General features: G+C 40.3%; 1 protein-coding gene across 1 annotated transcript; it reads left to right on the top strand.

Annotated features, from left to right (window-relative positions):
* The first annotated feature begins 3652 nt into the window (after positions 1-3652).
* On the top strand, positions 3653-18193 carry arl6ip1 (ARL6 interacting reticulophagy regulator 1). The gene is made up of 6 exons (XM_069905197.1): positions 3653-3797; positions 7844-7977; positions 13772-13891; positions 14206-14323; positions 14929-15013; positions 17480-18193. Exons 1-6 carry the CDS (start codon positions 3756-3758, stop codon positions 17596-17598), a joined length of 618 nt encoding a protein of 205 aa, XP_069761298.1. The 5' UTR covers positions 3653-3755; the 3' UTR covers positions 17599-18193.
* Positions 18194-23575: the final 5382 nt, after the last annotated feature.

Genomic DNA, 23575 nt, shown 5'->3' with positions numbered 1-23575 from the left:
AAGCACCGGGCTGTCTACAGCAATTTGTCATAATTATACAAACATGGATATAAACCTTCACTGCTGTTCCTAGCACGTATTCACATCTTTCTTCTCAGCATGAGCAAGAAATGGTTTGGTTCAGTGGAGGACGCTTGGAGTACCCTCGTAACATTCCTGCTCCAACTCCTGAATGATATCCTTTTCTGTTGAATGGCTGATTGAATTTTAATGTGTTAAAGGCTTATTCATTTTGTTTTTAAGGCTTTCACAGGGAAAGCATTGTTACTGTGAGTTGATTTAATTTGGAGAAGTTGAAGGAAAAGAATTTGACACACTTTGATTGTATTTATAGTTAAGATTATTCTATCAAAACGGATTAAAAATTATATCCTGTAACAGTTTTTTAAAAACTTACGAGAAGTTTTTTATGTATCATATTTAAACTAAACATAGCTTATTTTGGTTTGTTATGAACAGCTGCCGGATAATGCTTGTTATTTTGCTTTAGAGCAGGTACATCTAATCTCTTTTGGGAGATGGTGGGTTTTCTAGAATTAATTAGCACAATTGATTTATTTGACAGCCTTGGGGAGGGGGGTGGGATGGGACTGGGATCATGGGTGTTTTGCATTGCCATGGTGCTTTATTGTTGTGTTTTTTTGGGTTCCAGCTTGTGGAGTTGTACTCCCTGGTTTAATAAGGTCATCTGCAGGCTGGAGGTCATGCATTCTGATATCAATTTTCAGATCAGATTATTGAATACTTCTGCTATAAATCTGAAAAAAAAGGTCTTTACTGTTTTCAGTGATTCTGTTTAGTTTCTGTGGATGCCGTGTGACCTGCTGATCTTGTCCAGCATTCGTGCACTGCATTAAAGGATTCTCCCCTACTCCTGATTGGGAGTAAAAATAGATGCTGTAAATAGTCCCATTGTTAAATGGATTTGTAATGCATTCTCAGTCTTAGGATTTTAGTTTGTGGTATTTAATACAACAGTTTTCATCTGTTCTGGTTAATCTTTTAGCAGACAGATGTATGTGGGAAGATGATGTGCAGTAATGTTCTTGGAAAGATTTTATTCCTGGTGTGGCATCTCAAACCACCAGCAACAGAACAGTAAATTCAAAAGGGTTAAATTTTGACTCTAAATTTATTAATGACTATTAACATATCATGTCTTCACCCAATTAGCCCACTCTATTACAAATAGCATAGCTTCATTAAATGTGTATGTTTTTTTTAAAAAAAACTCAGACCATTAGTCTGTACCCAATATTCAAAAAGAAAAACCCCCCAAAAAACCAGTCAAGGAAGTCAGTCCAAAAACACAGGCCACAGAATTCAATCCCAAAGCTCATTTTCCCCCAACTGAATAACAAAAGGATGTGGTATTGAATGTTGGAGAGAGAAATGACTAACATTGAGTTGCCGTAAGCTTGCATATCCCATTTCAAGGCCTCATTAGATGACTTCCTTTGGTTCTCAAATTGTGGTTTTTAACCCTTTATTATCTTATGAGGCACATGCCTTTCACACAGCTCTCCTGGTTGGTCTCCACTGCTCCGACTGTCATTCTGATCATTCCATTCTGCACGTCTCATGCTCTCTGTCCCTCTGCACAGCTTGACCCAGCTGCACCCCAAATTAGAATTCCCGGCAGAATCCCATCCTTTATGATGATAGCCCACAGTCCAAAAAAGGTCAGTCCGTGGCCCATAACACTGAAAACTCAGCACATTTTGCATTTAATGTGCTCTAGTGTACATTGATTCAAATCTCTCAGCCCTCTTTCAATGTATGTTCACTTGTTACTGCAAAAATACTGAAAATCGGTCAGAATACACAAGACACCTCTTGCTCTAGTGACGCTACCCGGCCATTTCAAATAGTTTATTTGAATCAGCATTAACATATTTTTGATGCTTTGTCACTTGTATCTTCCAAATCTACTGGGAATATTAAGAACCAATGATCTGAGTCAATTGATCTCATTTTTGCTTGAAAAATAATTGGTGTGAATCAAACATTAAGCTTGGGCATTCCTGTGGTGTGCATTTTAATCAAATGTATCGAAATGCTTCGTGGATATTTTATTCAATAATAACACCTGCTTAATTAAGAAAACAAATTTGGAAGAGAAAAAAGGCTTGATAATTTTATTTGATCATTGGTGCATTCAATGAATTCTTGTGAACAATTCCATAATACTACATTTTTAAAAAAATATTCATGATTCTCCAAAGGAAAGTTAATAGAATTTTGTAGTTAATGTCTGAAAGGACAGCAACTCTACAACTTGGTACAAATTTGAAATTAACTTGAGGGCTTTGACTTGTTTGTTATCTTACATAAAGTAATCTTGCTTAAGAATTTACTTGATTCTATGTTTGTTTAAATCTTCAACTCTACGGGACTGTTGTGGGTGGCAGCACAGCCAATAGGATTCTCCTGATGTATCTTAGTCCATTGTTTGTATCTTTTCTGCACTTAATCCCAAGTACAAATTATTTTCTTAAGTACATACATATGACACTTTACAGCACGGAAACAGGCCATATCGGCCCTTCAAGTCCGTGCCATGAACAACTCCACTAGTTCTCCCCTCCAACACTCTGCCCATATCCCTCCAACCCCCTCCTATCCATGTACACATCCAACCTTCTCTTAAATGACAGAAAGGACCCTGCCGCAATGATCTCTTCTGGAAGATCATTCCATTCTGCCACCGCTCTGAGTGAAGATGTTGGTAGTTGATTGCGTCCTTCTGAATTGACCAAATCCGTTTATCTTTTTCAATTATGCTGATCTAAAGATAAATAATATTTGGATTACAAGCCAATCTGATGCACCGTGTCTGCCTGTCCCGCATCAGACTTGTCAGCCACCAACGAGCCTGCAGCTGACGTGGACATTTACCCCCTCCATAAATCTTCGTCCGCGAAGCCAAGCCAAAGAACCTTAACGCACCAGAGGGGATTTCAAGACTCCACTGGAAACATTGATGACATTTTCTTTTTGGCCTGCATTCATCCAGTGCAGCATGTCAAGTTGGGCATCCTTGATCAACCAAAAGCAAAAATAAATTCCAATTGCAAGGTGGTCAAGAGGGGTACAGATGGAGAATGGGAGTGCTGCATTGTTCGTAGCAAGTTGCAAGACTGGGAGATGGTTTAAATTTAATTTCCAAACACCCCACTCGTCTCGAATTTTGTGGTTTTCTTTTATGGACGTGCTTTCCCTTTGTGAAATACTTGAGACCATAATAAATTTTATTTTTTCTCAACTGGACTGAGCTTGGGGGTGAAGATGTTGCATTGTGTGCTGGACTCCGCTCTGGGCTTATTTCCCCTTCATATTTGTGCTTTCTCCCTATTCCTGCAGCAATTCTCCGTCGGCCCGCGTCCGATGACCTGAAACCAGGGGAGAGCCGCGTCCGAACATCCCGCAACTCGGCTCCACGCCCTTCCCTCAGCGCCAGACCACAACGCGACAGTCTCCAAAAGAAGAGGGATCAGCCAATGAAAAACGCCCTGAGTCGGTGGGGGGGCCAGCTCCGCCAATCCGAAGGCGTGAGACGGCGCAAGGCTCAAGCCAATCCGGAGGCGGGAGCTCCAGATCCGAGCCAATCAGCGGGGCTCGGTCGAGCTGCGAACGAAATGGGTTAGCCAATCAGGAGCTGAGGGGTCTTCGCAGCCGCAGTGAGATTTGTGGGGCTGCTCGGAGCGGGCGGCTGCTCGAGGACTGCGGCAGGAGCAGGTCGTTGGGATAGAGCCATGGCGAGCGGAGAGGGCGATAATCAAAGCGCCAACTTGTTGGTGAGTGGGCGCTCTTTACGACCGTTCGGTGTGGATCCTTTGGCCATCCGTTAGGAGCCGGCGGTCACGCGACCGGCGCTCGCGGCCTTGGGTCCCCTCCCGGGAGTCCGCGCAGGCGCCTCGTTGCTGGTCCCCGGGCCCGGGTTCCCTCCAACCTCCCGGTTGTGGTCGAGGACGGCGGCTGAACTGGCTCAGATCCAGACCGGGGAACCACGTTGCCGGTCGTGCGTCACCGGTGGGAGCGACAGCAGCCTTTCTTGTCGTGTATTGGTGGTGGGGATTGAGGGTGACACTGGGTCAACGTGGGAGAAGCGAAAATATCCAGCTGAAGCAAGTGTGTGCAGGTGCATTGAATTTCGTACTTGCAGCATCCAAGCAAAAATAGACCAGTGGGAAAATACCGTGGTAAACATTTCAGTAAAGCCAAGGTGCAAGAGAAATCAGGGTTTCATTTGTGCAGATAAATGTGTTGGTGGCCCTGGAATAGCTCATGATTAAGAACTTAACTGCTGGGAGAAAAAAAATAAATCTGTGTTTGAACCCAGAAGTGTTGGATTTCAGACTTCTGTACCTTCTGCTTGAAGGGGGCAGTGAGAAGAGACTGCTGGGGATGGAGGTCAGTGCTGGATCCATTATCAAGTGAATCCCTCCAAACCAATAAAAAAAAATCCTCTACCGACTCACACTGGCTATCCTTCCTCAGTCATTCTGCACATTGCATCTCCCTTTCCACCAATTGCTCCATCATCTTATCACGCACACCTGTACCCACCCCCCTGCATCAACGACTGGACATCCAACTGAACAGCCTGGGTTGCAAATGAAGCCAGTTCTTTTCACGCTCTGCTCTCAACACAGTCAGATTACATGAGCTTTAATTCTTTGTCTTCAATGATAAATTCATGTGTTTGCAAGGGAATGGGGAGAATGTCTTTACATAACAGCACAAAATCTTGTTGCTCAGCTGGAGCCCAATTTTACACTTCTTAACAGTTCACCTGTTAAATGTATCCACTTTTTCTGTTCCCTGTAATGCAGTTACTTAGCTTTCCTTACACATACGCTAATTTTGTCAACTATTCTTTCGTGGCCCTTGAGTTTGATATTGAAATTTATTAGTACTGTATTCTTGTAGATGAGTGGTTCTCAACCTTTTTCCACTCCCATACCACTTTAAGTAATCCCGATGCCACTGGTGCTTTGTGATGAGTAAAGGATTGCTTATGGTTGGATGTAAGTGGGAAGGGAAGGTTCAGAATTGCTGTGCTAGACCCAATTGTTACTGAACTATTTTGTTTGAGAAAAATTGTCATCAGCCCATTTCCTTTGGCGTTGTGAAACTGCACATAACAAGTCAATTAGGTATGATTCAAATAGTGGCTTTCAAACTTTGTCTTTCCACCCACATACCACCTTAAGCAAACCCTTACGAATCACAGAACACCTATGGCATAGGGATTACTTAAAGTGGTACGTGAGTGGAAAGGTGGTTGAAAACCACTGCTGTAGATGGCCTGAGGCTTGAGTTGAAATTACTGTATGAACAAAAAAATAGTTCCTTGTTGAAGCAGACACATTGGGCAAGGTTTAGGAAATCTGCTTGTATTTCAGTGATGCAATAGATTTTTGTATTGACTTGAATAAATATGGTTTGACTGCTTATCTGATTTAAAAACTGCACATCTGAAACAGAATTTGGTCTTTGCTTCACTGGAATGTCAGCTTATCATGTGTTCCAGCTTGTAGTGGCTTTAACCATAATCTGATTGAAGTAGAAATGCTATTAGAACTAAGCTCAAATGTTAAATTGAAATGATGCAATTATTTTTACAGACTCAACATTTCAAAAGGTAAAAACTTCCAACAGTGAAAGAGTGGACTTAGATTATTAAAGAATGGCATCCATGTAAAACAGAATTTTATACTGGAATATAAAAGCAACAAGGTTGCATTTATACAAATCTTGAATATTGATAAACCTTTTATAGCAACATTTTTGGACCAATCAGTCGAATTGTTGAGTTTTTTTATTCACAATGTCTGGCTTTCATTGTTTCAGTTGCTTGATAAATCATTTTCAACATTTAATAGCACTGTATGTTTTATGGATGCATTGCATTTTAATTGGATTGGTCAAAGTCTGTTATGAGTACACTCTGATATTTTGAAACTTATTTTCATCAAAGGGGATATGATCTGATAAACAACTTGCGCACTCAGACATGATCATCAGGGATCATGCAAAACTTAGTGTAAGGTCTATTGTAAATGGGTAGAAATATGGTGGCCAACATTATAGCTTCTGATTTTTGTATCCTATTATTGTGGCTAATGTAGTATGTAGATACATTTTTCTCTAGATCATCAATACATTTTCAGTGGATCATGTTTAAAGTATTTTGATTATTATTATGTGCATGACTTGTATTAAAAAAAAGGACTGGATTAATTAAAATAATTATTCATCATTACCATTCTGAAAAAATTATCTTCCTATAGGTTCAGTTGATTTGCAGAAGCAATAATCAGTAAAGGGTCCTTTTAATAGTTAATGCTGTCAAAATTTTCTTGCTCCTCTTGTGTTCGAATTTTAATGTCCCAATTACTGTTCAAGCTCTGATACTGGCCACTCCATGCCACTTTTTAAGCACTCCTTTTCTTTATGTTTTGGCGTCATACTAGAAGTGTAAAATTGGGCTCCAGCTGAGCAACAAGATTTTGTGCTGTTATGTAAAGACATTCTCCCCATTCCCTTGCAAATACATGAATTTATTATTGAAGACAAAGAATTAAAGCTCATGTAATCTGACTGTGTTGAGAGCAGAGCGTGAAAAGAACTGGCTTCATTTGCAACCCAGGCTGTTAAGTTGGATGTCCAGTCGTTGATGCAGGGGGGTGGGTACAGGTGTGTGTGATAAGATGATGGAGCAATTGGTGGAAAGGGAGGTGCAATGTGCAGAATGACTGAGGAAGGATAGACAGTGGACAAGGCACAAATGCAGTTAGTTGGGTGGGTTGAAATTTGCTTGCTTTAATGGGGCAAGTATCAAGAACAGGCCAATGAATTTGAAGAATGGATCAGTACGTGGAATTATGACGATCCCATTGCAGAAACTTGATAGATTCATTTGTTTTGATATTCTGGAGTTTAGAAGTTTAAAGCGAGATGGTGAGGGAGGTAAAGGAGGGGAGTTCAGTGAGTGGCATTGCTAATCAGGGATAGCATGCTGCAGAAAAGGAAGATGCCATCGAGGAATGATCCACTGAGTCATTGTGGGTGGATATCAGAAAGGTGGAGCAATTGCTTCGTTAAGAGTGTTCTGTAGATCTTCCAGAAGCTACTGGCTACTGAGGAGCAGATAAGTAGCAGATTTTGGAAAGGTGTAAAAGGGTTTTAATGGGGCAGAATTTGTCAGATGTGTCCAAGAATTCCTAATACCATATGAAGTCTAGCCAACTAGAGGAGAGGCCATACTGCATCTAGTACTGGGTAATGAGGCTGGTCAGGTGACAGACCTCTCAGTGGGCAACAGTGATGACTTCCTGAACTTTAAACTTTCCTCCAATCGCCTCTAATTTTTCCCACACAATATGGAACACACTGCTGGAGGTGATGGTGGAGACTAATACAATGAGGACATTATGTTTTAAATGTCATTAAAATACTTTGAGGTAGGCACATGGGTGTAAGATAAATGGAGGGTTATAGGCTGTGAGGAAGGGAAGGGTTAGATTAATTCATGTAGGTCGGTCTAACTTTCTGAACTAAAGGGGCTGTATTGTTTTTGGTCGGTATCTAATGGACATAAAAGCTAGCTCAAGGTCATAGCCTGTGCAAATTGGCCATATTTCTACTATATAATCAATAATTGTTTCCTCATGTTTTCCACTTTACCACATATTTTGAGAGGAGGAACAAGTATTTTTGGATATTATAGTTCAGTTTTAATTTTAGCTAAGTATATAACTAAATCTTTCTTTCACTGATGCTTATTTATCTTTTATTACTAATAGTGAGGTTATTTACATTTTTAACCATTTCACAGGCTGCAGAAACTGCTCAGCTGGAAGAGCATTTGGAGGGTTGGGGAGAAGTGATGCTTGCTGCGGATCGTATCCTGCGCTGGGAGAAATCCTGGTTTCCTGGTGTAATGATGCTTGCTGTGTCAGTGGTGTTTTTGTAAGTATTAAAGAATCCATATGCATTAATGGCATACAAGGAGGATCACTTGCCTATCATTTCTTGAGTCTAATTAGAACTTTGTGGGAAAATCTTTCTGTCAGTCACCTTATCAATTACAGCAGTTTGCATGCCTATCTAAGGATTTCTGCCTCACCATCCTTTCAGTCATTGAGTTACAGACTCCTGCCTGAATGGAAAATGTTTCTTCAATTCTTCTGTAATTTCACCATGTATCCCTTAGTGATGATTACCTCTGCTAAGGGAAATGAGACCTGTGTCTCGTAACACACTGTGTGATTAAATTTTTTCTCACTGACAATATACAGATGATCTCTCCTAATTAAGATGAGAACTGCATAAACTTGTAATTATCTTTGTTGTCTTATCACTTGTAGTTTCAGTTGCATTTGTATGGGGTAGTTATATTGCAAAAGATTTATGGTGGGGTATCTGAATGCTCATAGCAGTAAATGTATTAATGCACAAATAGAAGTAAACTTGTATGACCTCATTGTCCCATAGGATTTTAACCTTGGCAAACTTATTTTAATTTCTAAGACGAATTCATGAATGTAAGAGATGTTTTATCTAGTTCAATATGTTGGTGCTATTTTGGTTCTTTTGTACAATGAGCAAAAAATGTAATTAATTTTGCAAGGAACCTTGGGGCAAGAGTAATAATATATAGCTACTTTCATTGCAAAAAAAAATACATTGAAAATAGTGTAGTTCGATGCAAAACTAGGGAAACTATGGGAATATGAGGGGAGATTGACTGCGGATAATTGAGAAATTGCATTAAAAGCTATGCTGATGGCCAAGCAGTGGTTAGCATTTAAAGAAGTAACAAGTTTAAGAAGAAATATGTTAAGGTACAAAAATTAAGTAAATATGATTCACCCATGGTAATGAAGAATTCAAGATAGTATTAAATTAAAGGAAGAGACTTGAAGCTGCCAAATGGCTGGAGAATTTGGAGGAATTTAAATTCTACAAAGAACCACAATTTGCTGGGCCAGGTGGACTGGCAACATAAAAATACTGCAAGATCAAAAATCATTGAGGGTAAATGTTGACCCTTTGGAGACAGGAGAATTTACAATGGGGAATAAATAAATAGCAGAATAATTAAACAGTTACTTTGTATCTGGACTAACAGAAGAAGACATACAAAACATGACATATTTATCATTCGGGGTTCTGTGAGAATGAAGAATTGAAGTATATATTTGTGAAAAAATAGGAATACACCTGATAATTTTTTTAGGGTTTTGAAAACTTTGGCAAAATCTGGTCATCACCTTTTACAATTCTATATTAACTATGCTGTTTTTCATGTTAATTGTAAAGGTGGTCCTGCTTTATAAGAAGGTAGCAAGAAAACACTGACCTGTTAGCTGAATGTCAGTTCCAGGAGAAATGCTGAAATCTATTTGAAGGATACAATGGCAGATCACCTTGAAGAAGAATAACAGGATTGTATAGTGTTAGCAAGCATGAAATAATGTCATGTTTAATTACTCTGTCGATTTGATGTAGAATAGTAGGGGTGGAGGTACTTGGTGAATATTGTATATTTGGATTTTCACAAGGCTTTTGATGCATAGGAAGTTGGTCATGAATTTGGAGTATGAAATTGGTGATGATCTATCAGCAAGGATGGAGAAATGCTTATCAAACAGAAATGAATAAATGTGATTAAACATGCATTTCAAGTTGGCAGTCTGTAGCTAGTGACTTGCAGGAAGGAGCCATTTCTAATATACTTAACAATTTGGCTGAAGTGAATAGTGGCAATTTTCCTAATTTTGATGATGAAGCTAAACTTTTGAGGAATTTTGTATGAAGGATGCGAAGAGACTTCAAAGGGATATGATGAAGCTGAGTAAGTGGCTGTGAAATATAATTTTTTTAAAAAGGTCAGACACTCTGTATATAATATGCTCTGAGTAATGAGAGATTGGATAATGTTTATGTTTAAAAGGGACAAGAAAAGTGCTGATCATGGAAAGTTCAGTGCTGACCTCCCTGCGACAATGTGGGTCTCATCCCACTTCTCAAAGTTGTATGTGTATATTGGCCAGTATAAGTGCCCTTGATGCATAGGAGAAATTTCTTGTTGAGTAAGCCTTTGAAATTCTCTCTCCTGGAGCACTGTTGAGTTTGTAGTTGTGTTCATTGAAAATTAAGATTGTTTCTGAATGTTACAAGGAATTGAGAAATATATATGGAGGAGAGGGGGGTGGGTGGTTGGAGGGTTATTGGCAGAGAGCGGGAGGTTTGAGCTTGTGGAATTGTTCTATTGAACCGGTGCGGGCTCGAAAGGCCGACGTGGCCTGTTTCCGCTCCGTGAATGGTTATATAAGGGTGGTGCTAAAGTAGAAAGTCATTTGTGGATCTTGAATGGTGGAGTAGGTTTGAAGGGGCATATGGCCCACTCTTCTGGCTTTCCTGTGTCTTTTGCTAAATGGATGTGAGGCGTGGTGCCCATATCAGAGTCACTTACTTCTGCTTGACCAACTGCAGCATCACCTATGTTCTCTGAAGAACACCTGGTGAGACAAGGTCTCCAATGTCAAAATCCTTTCTCGAGCCAGAATGCCAGCAGTTTCAAATCTGGTGACGTCAGCCCGTCTGCGCTGGGCAGGACATGTTATCAGAAAGCCTGATGGAAGACTGCCCAAGGACATCTACGGCCAACTGTCCAGTGGTACTCAAAAACGAGGCCAATGACTACGGTACAAGGATGTTCGGCACAAGAGTCTCAAGAAAGCTGACGTTGCCGCATCAATATGGGAGACCTGGCTCACGGTGGAGGGGGTACCCGTAGAAAAGGTGTGGATGCTACTGAAAATGAGCTCAGAGGCAAGAGAAAGGTAGAGGAAGTGCTACCACGGAGCTTATTCCCCATGCAGGCCTCGCCTATCAAGTATGTGGCAAGCAGGGCCTGTCAAGGATCGGCCTGTAAAGCCATTCGAGGACGCACATATCCAATCTCACAGAATGACTGAAAGGAACCATCATCATCATCTTGTGGGATGGAGAGCCAGAAGAAGAATCAGACAAAATAAAAATTGAACCTGAACCCTAACTTTTTGAAGACACAGCCTCGCATCAAGAATTGGTGAGGTTTCAGGCTTGAAGTTAAGATCTCTGATTATTGGTAAAGTCAATATTTGTGAACATGGATGTTCACATTTGTAATATAATTAATACACTCTGCACTTTGAGACCCTTGTTATAATCAAACCAAATTATATGAATATTAAAACATATTTACTGTTTTGTATTTTTAAGCTATAAGGAATAATCGGCCAATTTAAAATACAGGTACTCCCTGTCTTAAGACTTAATTGGGACCAAAATGAACACAAGTCAGAATTTTCCCCATGCGTGTGGAGTAAATAAGTCTTAAAGTAAGCTTTTTAATCAAAACTTTAATCATCTACCTTGTACTTCCCTTGTTAGTCAGCATCTTGGGTTCCATGGGCTAGTCATGGCCATGTTGATTCCTGTGTGCATGTGCGGTTTCCATGTTGGAGTTCGGTTGGCGCATGCGTGAGAGTTATGGGTGCAAATTCAATATCGTTAAGGTGCTTAACTCTTGCACGTGTACACAGGAGTCAAGATGGCCTCGGGACGCTGACGAACAAGGTAAGTATGCACATTTTGGCTCTTAAATGCCCTGTATTCCTGTTACAGTTTGACAAAGACCACATAAACTGAGAGATTGACTTCTGCTGTAACATCTTTATCTCCTTTTTTTAAAAAGTGTGGCTCATCTTTTGCATTCTTTTTTTCTTGCCAAATGACCCTGAAAAGAAATCTATCATCTGAATGCTCGTGCTTTGTTTTAGTAACCCCATCAGTGCCTCATGAGCTGTTGATCTTGAATTAGTATTGTGAGGTTTTGCAGATACAGTCTTTGTTTGGGTGATGCTATTTATCTTGGTTATTTTTAACAATGCTTACTTTGCTCAATGCTATTTGAAATTCTGATGCTCTGTTGAGGTAGTGCTGGGGAAAGTGTACAGAAACTTTACATTTGGTTATGTTAAATGTTTAAGGTTTGTGGGCAGTGAGGAACTTAAAAGTGGGCACATGAGGAGACAGCATATACTGGAATCTGAAGCTAAACACAGTTTGCTGCTGGAATGTAGGTCAAGAAGAAAAAGGTCAACATTGCAGGCTAGAACCCTTCATTGGTCGTAATGAAAGATTCTGGCCAGCATTGCTGACCATTCTTTTTCTGCCTCTTCTTGGCCCACTGAGTCCTTCAGATTGTGTTTAGAGATGCTTGAGTTTTTTTTTTGCCAGGATCTATCGTATTGAAGCTGTCTCACTGATGAAAACAGGAAGCGCTCACTAACTTTGCCATTTGTCCTAATATTGGTAAAATACAGTAGTAGTATCTCTCTGTAGATCTGTCATCCCCCTGCCATTTTGTCCTCCAGGTTAACACTTCATACAATTTGGTGGTAACAATGATGCGCTCTAAATGTGTTGGTATCTTCAGTTGCCGTGCATCATAAACACAGTTCATCTTCTGGCTTTACTGTGTTAACTGTTCATGCATTGCCAATCAGTGTAATAAACAATACTGAATAGTGTTAGTGAATGGTTGGAATGAAGAGTCAGGGTGGAATATGTTGCCATATTTAGACCAGATCTATTCCCAAAAATATACAATGTAAAAACCTGTTATCTTTTCTTTCTCTTTGGCTTGGCTTCGCGGACAAAGATTTCAGGAGGGGTAATGTCCACGTCAGCTCCAGGCTCGTTTGTGGCTGACAAGTCCGATGCGGGACAGGCAGACACGGTTGCAGTGGTTGCAAGAGAAAATTGGTTGGTTGGGGTTGGGTGTTGGGTTTTTCCTCCTTTGTCTTTTGTCAGTGAGGTGGGCTCTGCGGTCTTCTTCAAAGGAGGTTGCTGCCCTCCGAACTGTGAGGCGCAAAGATGCACAGTTGGAGGCGAGATCAGCCCACTGGCGGGGGTCAATGGGGCAGGCACCAAGAGATTTCTTTAGGCAGTCCTTGTACCTCTTCTTTGGTGCACCTCTGTCTCAGTGGCCAGTGGAGAGCTCGCCATAGAACACGATCTTGGGAAGGCGATGGTCCTCCATTCTGGAGACGTGACCTACCCAGCGCAGTTGGATCTTCAGCAGTGTGGATTCGATGAAGTCGCTCCAATGAATGTTGAGGATGGAGCGGAGACAACGCTGGTGGAAGCGTTCTAGGAGCCATAGGTGTTCCTTCAACAGCCCTTAAGGCTAGAGCTGGATGAGGTCCTCACCTGGGAATGGACATATAAGGCAATTGAACAACTGAAAAGTGGCAAAGCAGCAAAAACCTGTTATAAATATCCAGTTTTTACATTGATCCTTCTGTTCGTGTAGCATATCATGAAACTTATGACCACATTGCTCTCGAGTTGTAATGTGTTGATGGTTTTTGAAAAGGAGCTATATAATCAGAATTTGAAGAGCTTGTGATAATTATAGCATGGGTCCAAATCCTGCTTGGACTAACAATTTCTGAGAATTAGCTTCATTAAGAGTTTCCATTTACAGGAAGAAGTTATATGGGTACATAGTTTACTAAACAAAAGACGAGGCTGCTTCCTTTTTCATATGAAGGAAGTTGAGAATTGCCATTAATAATTTTGTGTTTTTATGGAATCTTAAAAGTACATTTTTAAATTCTACACTGAATTCTGCTAGTTTTAATTTAAAATAAGCTACTGTTTGACTAATTTCTTTTTTCTCTCACCCCATTGTTTTTTATTTCTCTAGACTAATTTACTGGCTGGATCCTTCAGTGCTTACTGGTGTCTCATGTGCTATTATGATGACCTGTTTGGCCGATTACCTTGTTCCAACCATTGCTTTTAGAATGTTTGGTTCCAATAAATGGTGAGAAGTTTGTTTAAAAGTTTAACCAAAATATAAGTTTATCTAAATTGTTATCAATTCTCTTACCTAGTATTAAGGTATGTTTACGTTCACAATTTTGTCATTGAACTTCATAATTGACATGAAGAGTTGACATTAATAATCTTTATAAAATATTTATCATTGTACAATTACAAATTGCTCTTGAATGTTATTTGAAGTATGTCATAAGACCGACATCTGGAATTTTGTTTTTGCTTTTCAGCGTGTTAAATATGGAAATGAACACATCAATATTTGCGTTGTCTTGATTAACATGATTTTGTGATTGACAGGACCACAGAGCAGCAGCAGCGATTCCATGAAATTTGCAGCAACTTGGTTAAAACCCAACGTAGGATTGTGGGCTGGTGGCGGCGTCTTTTTGCTCTCAAAGAAGAGAAACCAAAAATGGTACACCAGGCATCTTATTAAAAACTTTTGTTTTTAAGAAATTAGTTTGAAAACTCTTATTTTTATAGTTTAAGGTGTATGTGATTATTTTCCTTTAAAGGAAAATAGTTGTTTTATATTACATCATCCATAAGAAATAGGAGCAGGAGTAGGCCATCCGGCCCTTCGAGCCTGCTCCACCATTCAATAAGATCATGGCTGATCTGATCATTGTCGTATGTGAGATCTTTAAATGTTGATAATTATTATACACATGCAAAACATTTTTCCTTCTAGATGTATGGAATTGTTAGACTAGAATTGAAACTGGGCAAAATGTGTTGTGTTAACTATTGAAAATAACTTGACATACTTCTTTAATAGGTGTTCACTTTTAAATTGCTTCCTAGTTGCCTTGGTAGGAGGCATTTATCTGTTATTCAGTACCTTCATCCAGGCATGTAGCAGGATTTAATTAAAACTTGAATTGATACGCTATAATTCCAGTCTCTGCAGTTGCTCAGAGCAATTTTCTTCCAACATCTGGAAACAAAATTCCAAGATTGTTTTGTAGCAATACACCAGTGGCATCATTGGTATAATGCAATTAATTCTCTTCACTTCAGTATTTCATGACTGTGGTTATCGCTCTCTCAGTGGTGGCTTGGATCGGACAACAGGTTCATAATCTTTTCCTCACCTACTTGATTGGTAAGTTATCTAATGGTTTATACTCCAAATCTTTCTGGAATGAGATAAAGTTAATTGACATATGAAGGAAACTGATGTACCTTTCCACTTTTTCCTGTCCAAAACAGTTGCTCTGAAGTTGAATGTGATGTTTCATGCCAGAATTGAGCATAACATATGATTCTGGTTGCTGCCTAAGAGACTTCCATTATTCAAATGTGAATCAGTATCTTGGAGCCAACTCAAGGCCCCTTTATAAAATGTTGTCTGTCATAAATGTGATACATTAATGGCTGAAGGTGAGAACAGAGGGGAGAGGAGCTTTCACAAAGTTCCGAAAGGAGTTTGCACTTTCTGCTGGGTAGTGTTTCCTTTCACATCTCAAAATAACCACTGTTTGATTGGTTGATTGGTCACTATAAAGTCACCCCAGTGTAGCTGAATGGTTGGAGAGTTGGAGGATGTGTGACAGAATAGGTAGCAGGAAAGTCATTGGGGAATTAAATTGTTGGATTAATCTGAGAGTTGGAATAGACAATGGGCTAAATCCCCAAGGTATAGAAGCAGAAGTAGGCCTTTTGGCCCATCGATTCAACTCTGCCATTCAATCATGAGCTTATCCACTCTCCCACTCAGATATCTATAAACCTCTGCCTTAAATACACCCAACAACTTGGCTTCCACAGCTACCTATGTTAGCAAATTGCAATGGTTCACTTCTCTCTGGCTAAAGAAATTTCTCTGCATCTCTGTTTTAAGTAGACAGGCTTCAGTCCTGAAGTTGGGGCCCCTTGTCCATGATGCCCGTAACATTGGAAACAACTTTGCCATATCTACTCTGTCCAGGCCTTTCAATATTTGAAATGTTTCTGAGGTTCCCCCTTCATTTCTCTGAACTCTTAAGGGGTGCAGTCCATGAATTGTCAAATATTCCTCACATGTTAATCCCTTCATTCCCAACTTTGATGCATGTGCATCCTTTCTTTAATAAGGAGCCCAAAACTGTACCCTTTATCAAGTTCCTCAGTGTACACCTGGCAAAGAACTTCACCTGGTCCCTTAACACCAGCTCCATAGCCAGGTGACTATTTCCTGCAAAGGCTGAAGAAAGTCCGTCTCCCACTCTCCATTCTCACTACATTCTACAGAGAATGTATTGAGACCTTCGTATGCATCTGTATCAATTCCTGGTTTGGAAGCTGTACCACTTCGGACCGCAAGACCATGCAGAGGATAGTGAAGTCAGCAGAAAAGACCATTGGGGAACCTCTTCCTAGCATGAAGGATATCTATTACACTCGAGGCAGGCGGAAAGCAATAAACATTGTGAAAGACTCCACACATGCCACATGTAAACTGTTCTCCTTTCTGCCATCTGGCAGGAGGTACCTAAGCACTTGGGCCCTTAAGTCCAGAGTGGGAAATAGCTTTCTCCACCCCCCCCCCCCCCCCCCTCCCACCCCATTTATCTCACAAAAGTCATCAGGTTCTTGGACTCCCCAGTACAGATGTACAAAGTACGCCATGGACATGGTATATATGTCGTAATACCTTAATATTTTAATGTGTTAACTACTTTCCTAACTTATATCTTGTAAATATGCTCCATGATCCTGGAGAAATGCTATCTTGTCCTACCATGAGAGCATGGTTTGAACGATAAATAAAGTTGACTTGACTTCTACTTCAAGCGAGACCTCACCAGGTCACTACAGGTAACGTAGACAGCCAGAATAAGATCCTTTTATTCCTATGCTATTTCCCTACAATGTCCTCCAATATCCAATGAATGAAAAGAAATTAATCTGACATCTGAGGTAAATTTCTCATTTGTCCTATTTGATGCAGGTTGCATAGGGGGGTCCTTTGTTACCCTTGAAGTTCATTTCATTTTGTCAGGTATCACGATCCTGACTTTAACATTCTTTTTTGTACTGCTGTCGCTTGATGTTTGCCATTCTATTTCCCTCCCACCTTAGTTGGGGCTTCATTTGTTGAGGCCATTGTCAATTTAGCCACATAGATTTGTAAGACTGAATTTGTGAGGGGAAAGGTAATGCATTTGTGAATCTATCAGTTTTGGGACTGGTTTTCTTTTTTTATGAATTTTTTAAATGTTTAGGATTTATTACTTAACATGGTAAGATTTGCCTCTTGCTTAACCTCCTCCAACACTCTAATGTTAGCATGGTTAATGTAGAGGTTAGTGCGACAGTATTTCAGCGCCTGTGACCTGGATTTGAATCCGCCGCACTCTGGACTTGTACATTCTCCCATTGTCTGCTTAAGTTTCCCTCAGGTGCTCCAATTTTATCCTATGTTGCAAAGGTGAATAGGACTAGCAGGTTAATTCACCATAATGGTGTATTTTGGCAGTGTGGTTGTGGGCTGGAAGGGCCTGTTTCTGTAGTGTATCTAAATTAAAATAAAGTTAAATGTGAAGATTCTCATTCGACCGGATTAAGCAATTTTTTGATTTTTTTTCAGTGAGTTTCATACTATTGCTGCCTGGTTTGAATCGGCATCGACTAATCACAAAATACATAGGAATGGCCAAGCGGGAAATTAACAAGTTGCTGAAGCAAAAAGAGAAGAAAACTGAATAATGAAATTGGAATTTTCGTAGTTAAATTTAACTACTAGTGAACTTGGAGCTTTCAGTCTTTCTAAAGCAAAAAGTATATAAGCTCTGAACGTGCTCTGCTATGAAGTCTGAATGGGAAGGGTAAGAAAGAGCAATGTGTGTTTATGGTAAATGAGCGTGATACAAATTAGGTTTGCTTCTCATTGTTCAAGTAAGTTAATTTTTCAAATCAAGATTTGCTATTTTAGTTTCAGAAATCTGTCCTTAATTGATGTGTTCTGTTTTTGTAGTTTTTAAAATCCATGATTGCACTCAAGTTTAATTATAAAGTGTTACATAAGAGTTATTGAATTGTTTGATGTCAGTGCAATGATCTGCATTGATGATTCTTTAGTGCTTGCATGTAAATGGAAACCAGTTGTCAGCAAAAAATATATCTGATATGACCACTTTAACTCTGTTTTAATTCACATGTAAATAGGATCGTCTTTCACTCTGTATAAACGTTTTGTGTGTATATTTGTGGCAAAAGTACATCTAATCATTTTAAAATTGTAAACTCTTGAACCCTAAATAAAAGGAAAACCCTGACCAGGTGATTTCCAATTTAAATTTAATTGGGTTTAATAAATCTTTTGTCCATATTCCTTTTCTTTGGCTTGGCTTCGCGGACGAAGATTTATGGAGGGGGTAAATGTCCACGTCAGCTGCAGGCTCGTTTGTGGCTGACAAGTCCGATGCGGGACAGGCAGACACGGTTGCAGCGGTTGCAGGGGAAAATTGGTTGGTTGGGGTTGGGTGTTGGGTTTTTCCTCCTTTGTCTTTTGTCAGTGAGGTGGGCTCTGCGGTCTTTTTCAAAGGAGGTTGCTGCCCGCCGAACTGTGAGGCGCCAAGATGTACGGTTTGAGGTGATATCAGCCCACTGGCGGTGGTCAATGTGGCAGGCACCAAGAGATTTCTTTAGGCAGTCCTTGTACCTCTTCTTTGCTGCACCTCTATCACGGTGGCCAGTGGAGAGCTCGCCATATAACACGATCTTGGGAAGGCGATGGTCCTCCATTCTGGAGACGTGACCCACCCAGCACAGCTGGATCTTCAGCAGCATGGACTCGATGCTGTCGGCCTCTGCCATCTCGAGTACTTCGATGTTAGGGATGAAAGCGCTCCAATGAATGTTGAGGATAGAGCGGAGACAACGCTGGTGGAAGCGTTCTAGGAGCCGTAGGTGATGCCGGTAGAGGACCCATGATTCGGAGCCGAACAGGAGTGTGGGTATGACAACGGCTCTGTATACGCTTATCTTTGTGAGGTTTTTCAGTTGGTTGTTTTTCCAGACTCTTTTGTGTAGTCTTCCAAAGGCGCTATTTGCCTTGGAGAGTCTGTTGTCTATCTCGTTGTCGATCCTTGCATCTGATTAAATGGTGCAGCCAAGATAGGTAAACTGGTTGACCATTTTGAGTTTTGTGAGCCCGATGGAGATGTGGGGGGGATGGTAGTCATGGTGGGGAGCTGGCTGATGGAGGACCTCCGTTTTCTTCAGGCTGACTTCCAGGCCAAACATTTTGGCAGTTTCCGCAAAACAGGACATCAAGTGCTGAAGAGCTGGCTCTGAATGGGCAACTAAAGCGGCATCGTCTGCAAAGAGAAGTTCACGGACAAGTTTCTCTTGTGTCTTGGTGTGAGCTTGCAGGCGCCTCAGATTGAAGAGACTGCCATCCGTGCGGTACCGGATGTAAACAGCGTCTTCATTGTTGGGGTCTTTCATGGCTTGGTTCAGCATCATGCTGAAGAAGATTGAAAAGAGGGTTGGTGCGAGAACACAGCCTTGCTTCACACCATTGTTAATGGAGAAGGGTTCAGAGAGCTCATTGCTGTATCTGACCCGACCTTGTTGGTTTTCGTGCAGTTGGATAACCATGTTGAGGAACTTTGGGGGACATCCAATGCGCTCTAGTATTTGCCAAAGCCCTTTCCTGCTCACGGTGTCGAAGGCTTTGGTGAGGTCAACAAAGGTGATGTAGAGTCCTTTGTTTTGTTCCTACTTTTTTTCTCATACTGATGTTCATATGCCTCAATTTGAGAGGAGAAACTGAATTTAAAAGGAAGGATTTTAACTATGGGACATCAGGATGCATTGTTAGTGTGGGTATCAATTTCTAATAAGTAGCACCACTGATTGAGATGATGAGAGCCAATCTAAGAAGACAAGCTTGATTAATACCATTGATAATTGGTCTCTTGCAAGTGTCTCTTTGCCAGAGTAATTGCTGCTTGGATCTTGAGATAAAGTTGCATCACTGCACTGAAAATACTATTCATTGCATTGTATTTGCTATAAATAGGAGAGATTCCTAACAGATATGAAGCTTAGTAGCCTGGGGAACTTTGGAATTCAGCTGCCCCCATTAGATAATGTATCCTAAACTGTTTATAAAATTTTAGTCAACTGGGCTGAAATGAATATCATGGTAAACTTTGTGTCTCAAGTACAGAGTTCAGACTAGCACACATAGCTGGATGAAGTACAAACAAATGGAGTACAAAGAAATGGATGTCCACAAATACCAACTGATATATAATGGAAACAGAGACATTGGGAATTGAGACTAAAAGGTGATGAAGAGGAGATTCACAAGGTCTCTGGCACTTTATGCACACTAAAACTTGATTATGGGACTTGAATAAACAATAAGGATATAAATTATTGGAATTTAACTTGGATAAATAGTGTTGCAACCTGGTGGGTTAAATAATGGTAGGATTTACATAGTGGAAATGCCCTGGAGAGTGTTAAGGATGCAGGTACATGATTCCATGAAAGTGACAACATGGGTTGACAGGGTGGTGAAGAAGGTTTTTGACATTCTTGCCTTTAGTCAGGGCATTGAGAACAGGAGCATGGATATCATGTTACATGCAGATGCTGTTGGTGAACCCACACGTTATCCAGTGACTTGAAGGATAGGCTGAATTGGTCGGAAGCTCTTCTGGACCGTAGGAGGCTAAGAGTTGGGTGTGGGTTTTGTGTAGATAAATGGAATCATGAGGGGCCTAGATGAGCTAAATACTGGATATTGCTGGTGCATAGGATGCCCCCCACACTTTCCACCTGAAATGTAGGTTTTGAGTGATCTGCTTTGTATAAGACAACCCCAAATCTGGCATTTACCACTGACCAGCAGATACTGTTAAAAGCAAATTGCAATATTTTAATACCAGGTCACCCTGTAAAAGGTTTTAATTTTATTGGCATATTTTAAAATAAACCACTGGCTCCTGTAACAGACTGTTTAAAGCCAGTACGGCGCTGACGAGCTCTTGGGTTGTGATGAGAATTTGTGATAGCTAACAGGACATGTACAAGATTGCATCAGAGCTGGTGGTAACATGGCAGTGGTCTTGACCCTTTGCTGTCAAGGTTTGGATTTTAGACCAGGTCTATAAGAGGGGTATAAAGTGATTTAAAGGTGACATTTCAGTTTCAAGAATCATCTTATGCACAGGCTCATATGGTCGTCTTTTTCAAGGGATGGGCGAATCAAAATGTAAAGGGAATAGATTTAAGGTGAAAAGGAAAAAGGTACTTGCAGAAGACATTTTTCACAGGGTGATGATTGTATGAAATCAGCTGCCAGAGCAAGTGGTGGTGACATTTAGACAGGAACATAAATAGGGATGATTTAGATATGGGCCAAATGCAGACAAATGGGACAAGTTGGACTGGTAGGCCTGTTTCTTTACTGTAAAATTCTGACTTTAATAAAAGTAGAGATATCTCACAATTCAGACTTTGAAATAATTGCTGAAAGAAATCAGCAATTTTGAGTAATAAAACTACACGTGCGAGCATAGTGCCTTCAAGAAGAAAGATTTGCAAATGGGTCCTGAATTGGTCTGGGATTCCTGAATTGGTCTGGGGTTCCTGAATTAGTCTGGGGTTCCTGAATTGGTCTGGGGTTCCTGACAACGCAAGAAAGAGTCCTGAGTTTGGAACTTGGTACAATTTACTGTCTCAGCCTGATTAACTGGTGCCAACTGATCCCTAATTGTTTATATTAGCAGGTAAGTGTCTATTTGCTGTTCTTTAAGTAAATATCACTGTCTCTTTTTCTAATCATTAAATACCCAGCACTTTGTGTATTCTTGTGACTTAATATTCCAGCACAGCTTTATTCTCTTTAAAATATTTTTTATTATTTAACAAAAACCCTTTACACAAGGTACACTAATGATGACATAAATCATATACATATCACTTGGAATCATAATTAATTTATTTCATTCAGGACATCAAATTCTATAATAATAATAATCACAAGACAAAGGAACAGAAGTATGCCATTCGGCCCATCGAGTCTGCTCTGCAAATCCACCCTGAGCTGAACCATTCTCACATCTCGTTCCAAATTCCCATCTTTTACCCTAACCCTAATTAGATACCTATCAATTTCCTCCTTTAACTCCCCCACTGATAAGGGCTCCACAATTGTATGAGGCAATGAATTCCACAAATCCACGACTCTCTGGCTCAAGAAATCTCACTTCATCTGTTTTAAATGGGCATCTTCTAATTCTAAGACTGTACCCTCTTGTCTTGGATTCACATCTACTCTGTCCAATCCTTTCTGAGATCTCCTCTCATTCTTTGACACTCTAATGAATTCACTCCAAGAGCTGATAAACATTCCTCATATGTTAGTCCTTGCATTTCACGAATCATCTTGGTAAATCTTCTCTTTACTCCAACATCTTTACATCCCTTCTAAGATAAGGGACCCAAAAATGCACACAGTTCTCCAAATGAGGTCTCACTAGTTCCCCATCGAGCCTCATCAACACCTCTTTACTCTCAAAACTATTCCTCGTGAAATGAATGCCAATATAGCATTTGCTTTCTTTACTGCTAATCCAACCTGGTGGTTAACCTTTAGATTATCCTGCATGAGGACTCCCAAGTCCCTTTGCACTTCCGAATTTTGAGTTTTCTCCCCATCCAAATAATAATCTGCCTGTGTATTTCCTCTTCCAACATGTACAACTGTACAAGTATCTCATCTGCCATTTCTTTGCCCACTCTCCTAAACTGTCCAAGTCTTTGCATCCTTTCAGTTTCTTCAACACTTCCTACTCCACCACCTTTGTTGGTGTCACCTGCAAACTTAGACACAAAACCATTCAATCCATAATCTAAATCATCAATATACATTGTAAAAAGAAACGACCTCAACACCGACTCCTGCAGAACACCACTAGTAACTGGCAACCAACTGGAACAGAATCCCTTTATTCCCACCCTTTTATTTCTGCCTATCAACCAATGCTCCGCCCAATCTAATATCTTTCCTGAAATTCCAGGGGCTCTCATCTTATTAAGCAGCCTCTTAGGTAGCACCTTATCGAAGGCCTTTTGAAATTCAAATACACAACATCCACAGCCTCTCCCTTATCCATCCTAATTGAGATTTCCTTAAAAAATTTCAGCTGGTTTGTCAGGCAGAATCTTTCCTACCTGAAACCATGCTGGCTTGGACCTGGCAGGTCATGCTCCTTGAGGTATTTCATAACCTCATCCTTGAGGATCGACACCAATTACTTTCCAGCTATTGATGTCATATAATAGGCCTATTGTTTCCTTTCTTCTGCTTCCCTCCTTAAACAGCAGAACTACATTTGCAACCTTCCAATCCCCTGGAACCATACCACGGTTATTGATTTCAAGAAATTCATTTCCAATGCCTCCACAATCTGCAAAGAAGCCTCTTTCAGAACTGTGGTTGTACCTTATCCAGATTGGGAGACATCTATCTTTAGTCCATTTAGCTTACTAACCACTATCTAGTAATCTAGACTGTACTTAATTCTATTCTCTGACACCTCTGACTATTAGATATATTGTTATGGTCTTCCTCAGTGAAGTTCCTCTGCCATCCTTTTGTTACCCATTATAATTTCTCAGCATCATTTTCATTCGGTCCTAGATCTACCAGTGTCTCTCTTTT

Source organism: Narcine bancroftii, chromosome 12 (genome assembly GCF_036971445.1).
Source record: "Narcine bancroftii isolate sNarBan1 chromosome 12, sNarBan1.hap1, whole genome shotgun sequence".
NCBI classification, from domain to species: Eukaryota; Metazoa; Chordata; class Chondrichthyes; order Torpediniformes; family Narcinidae; genus Narcine; species Narcine bancroftii.
The sequence above is the reverse complement of the archived record's forward strand: the minus strand, read 5'-3'. Positions and strand labels throughout refer to the sequence as shown.

Coding starts and splice junctions, on each gene's coding strand:
- arl6ip1 (XM_069905197.1), top strand. CDS start 3,756: ATGGCGAGCGGAGAGGGCGATAATCAAAGCGCCAACTTGTTG. Junction 3,798..7,843: donor ATCAAAGCGCCAACTTGTTG/GTGAGTGGGCGC, acceptor ACCATTTCACAG/GCTGCAGAAACTGCTCAGCT. Junction 13,892..14,205: donor ATGTTTGGTTCCAATAAATG/GTGAGAAGTTTG, acceptor TGTGATTGACAG/GACCACAGAGCAGCAGCAGC.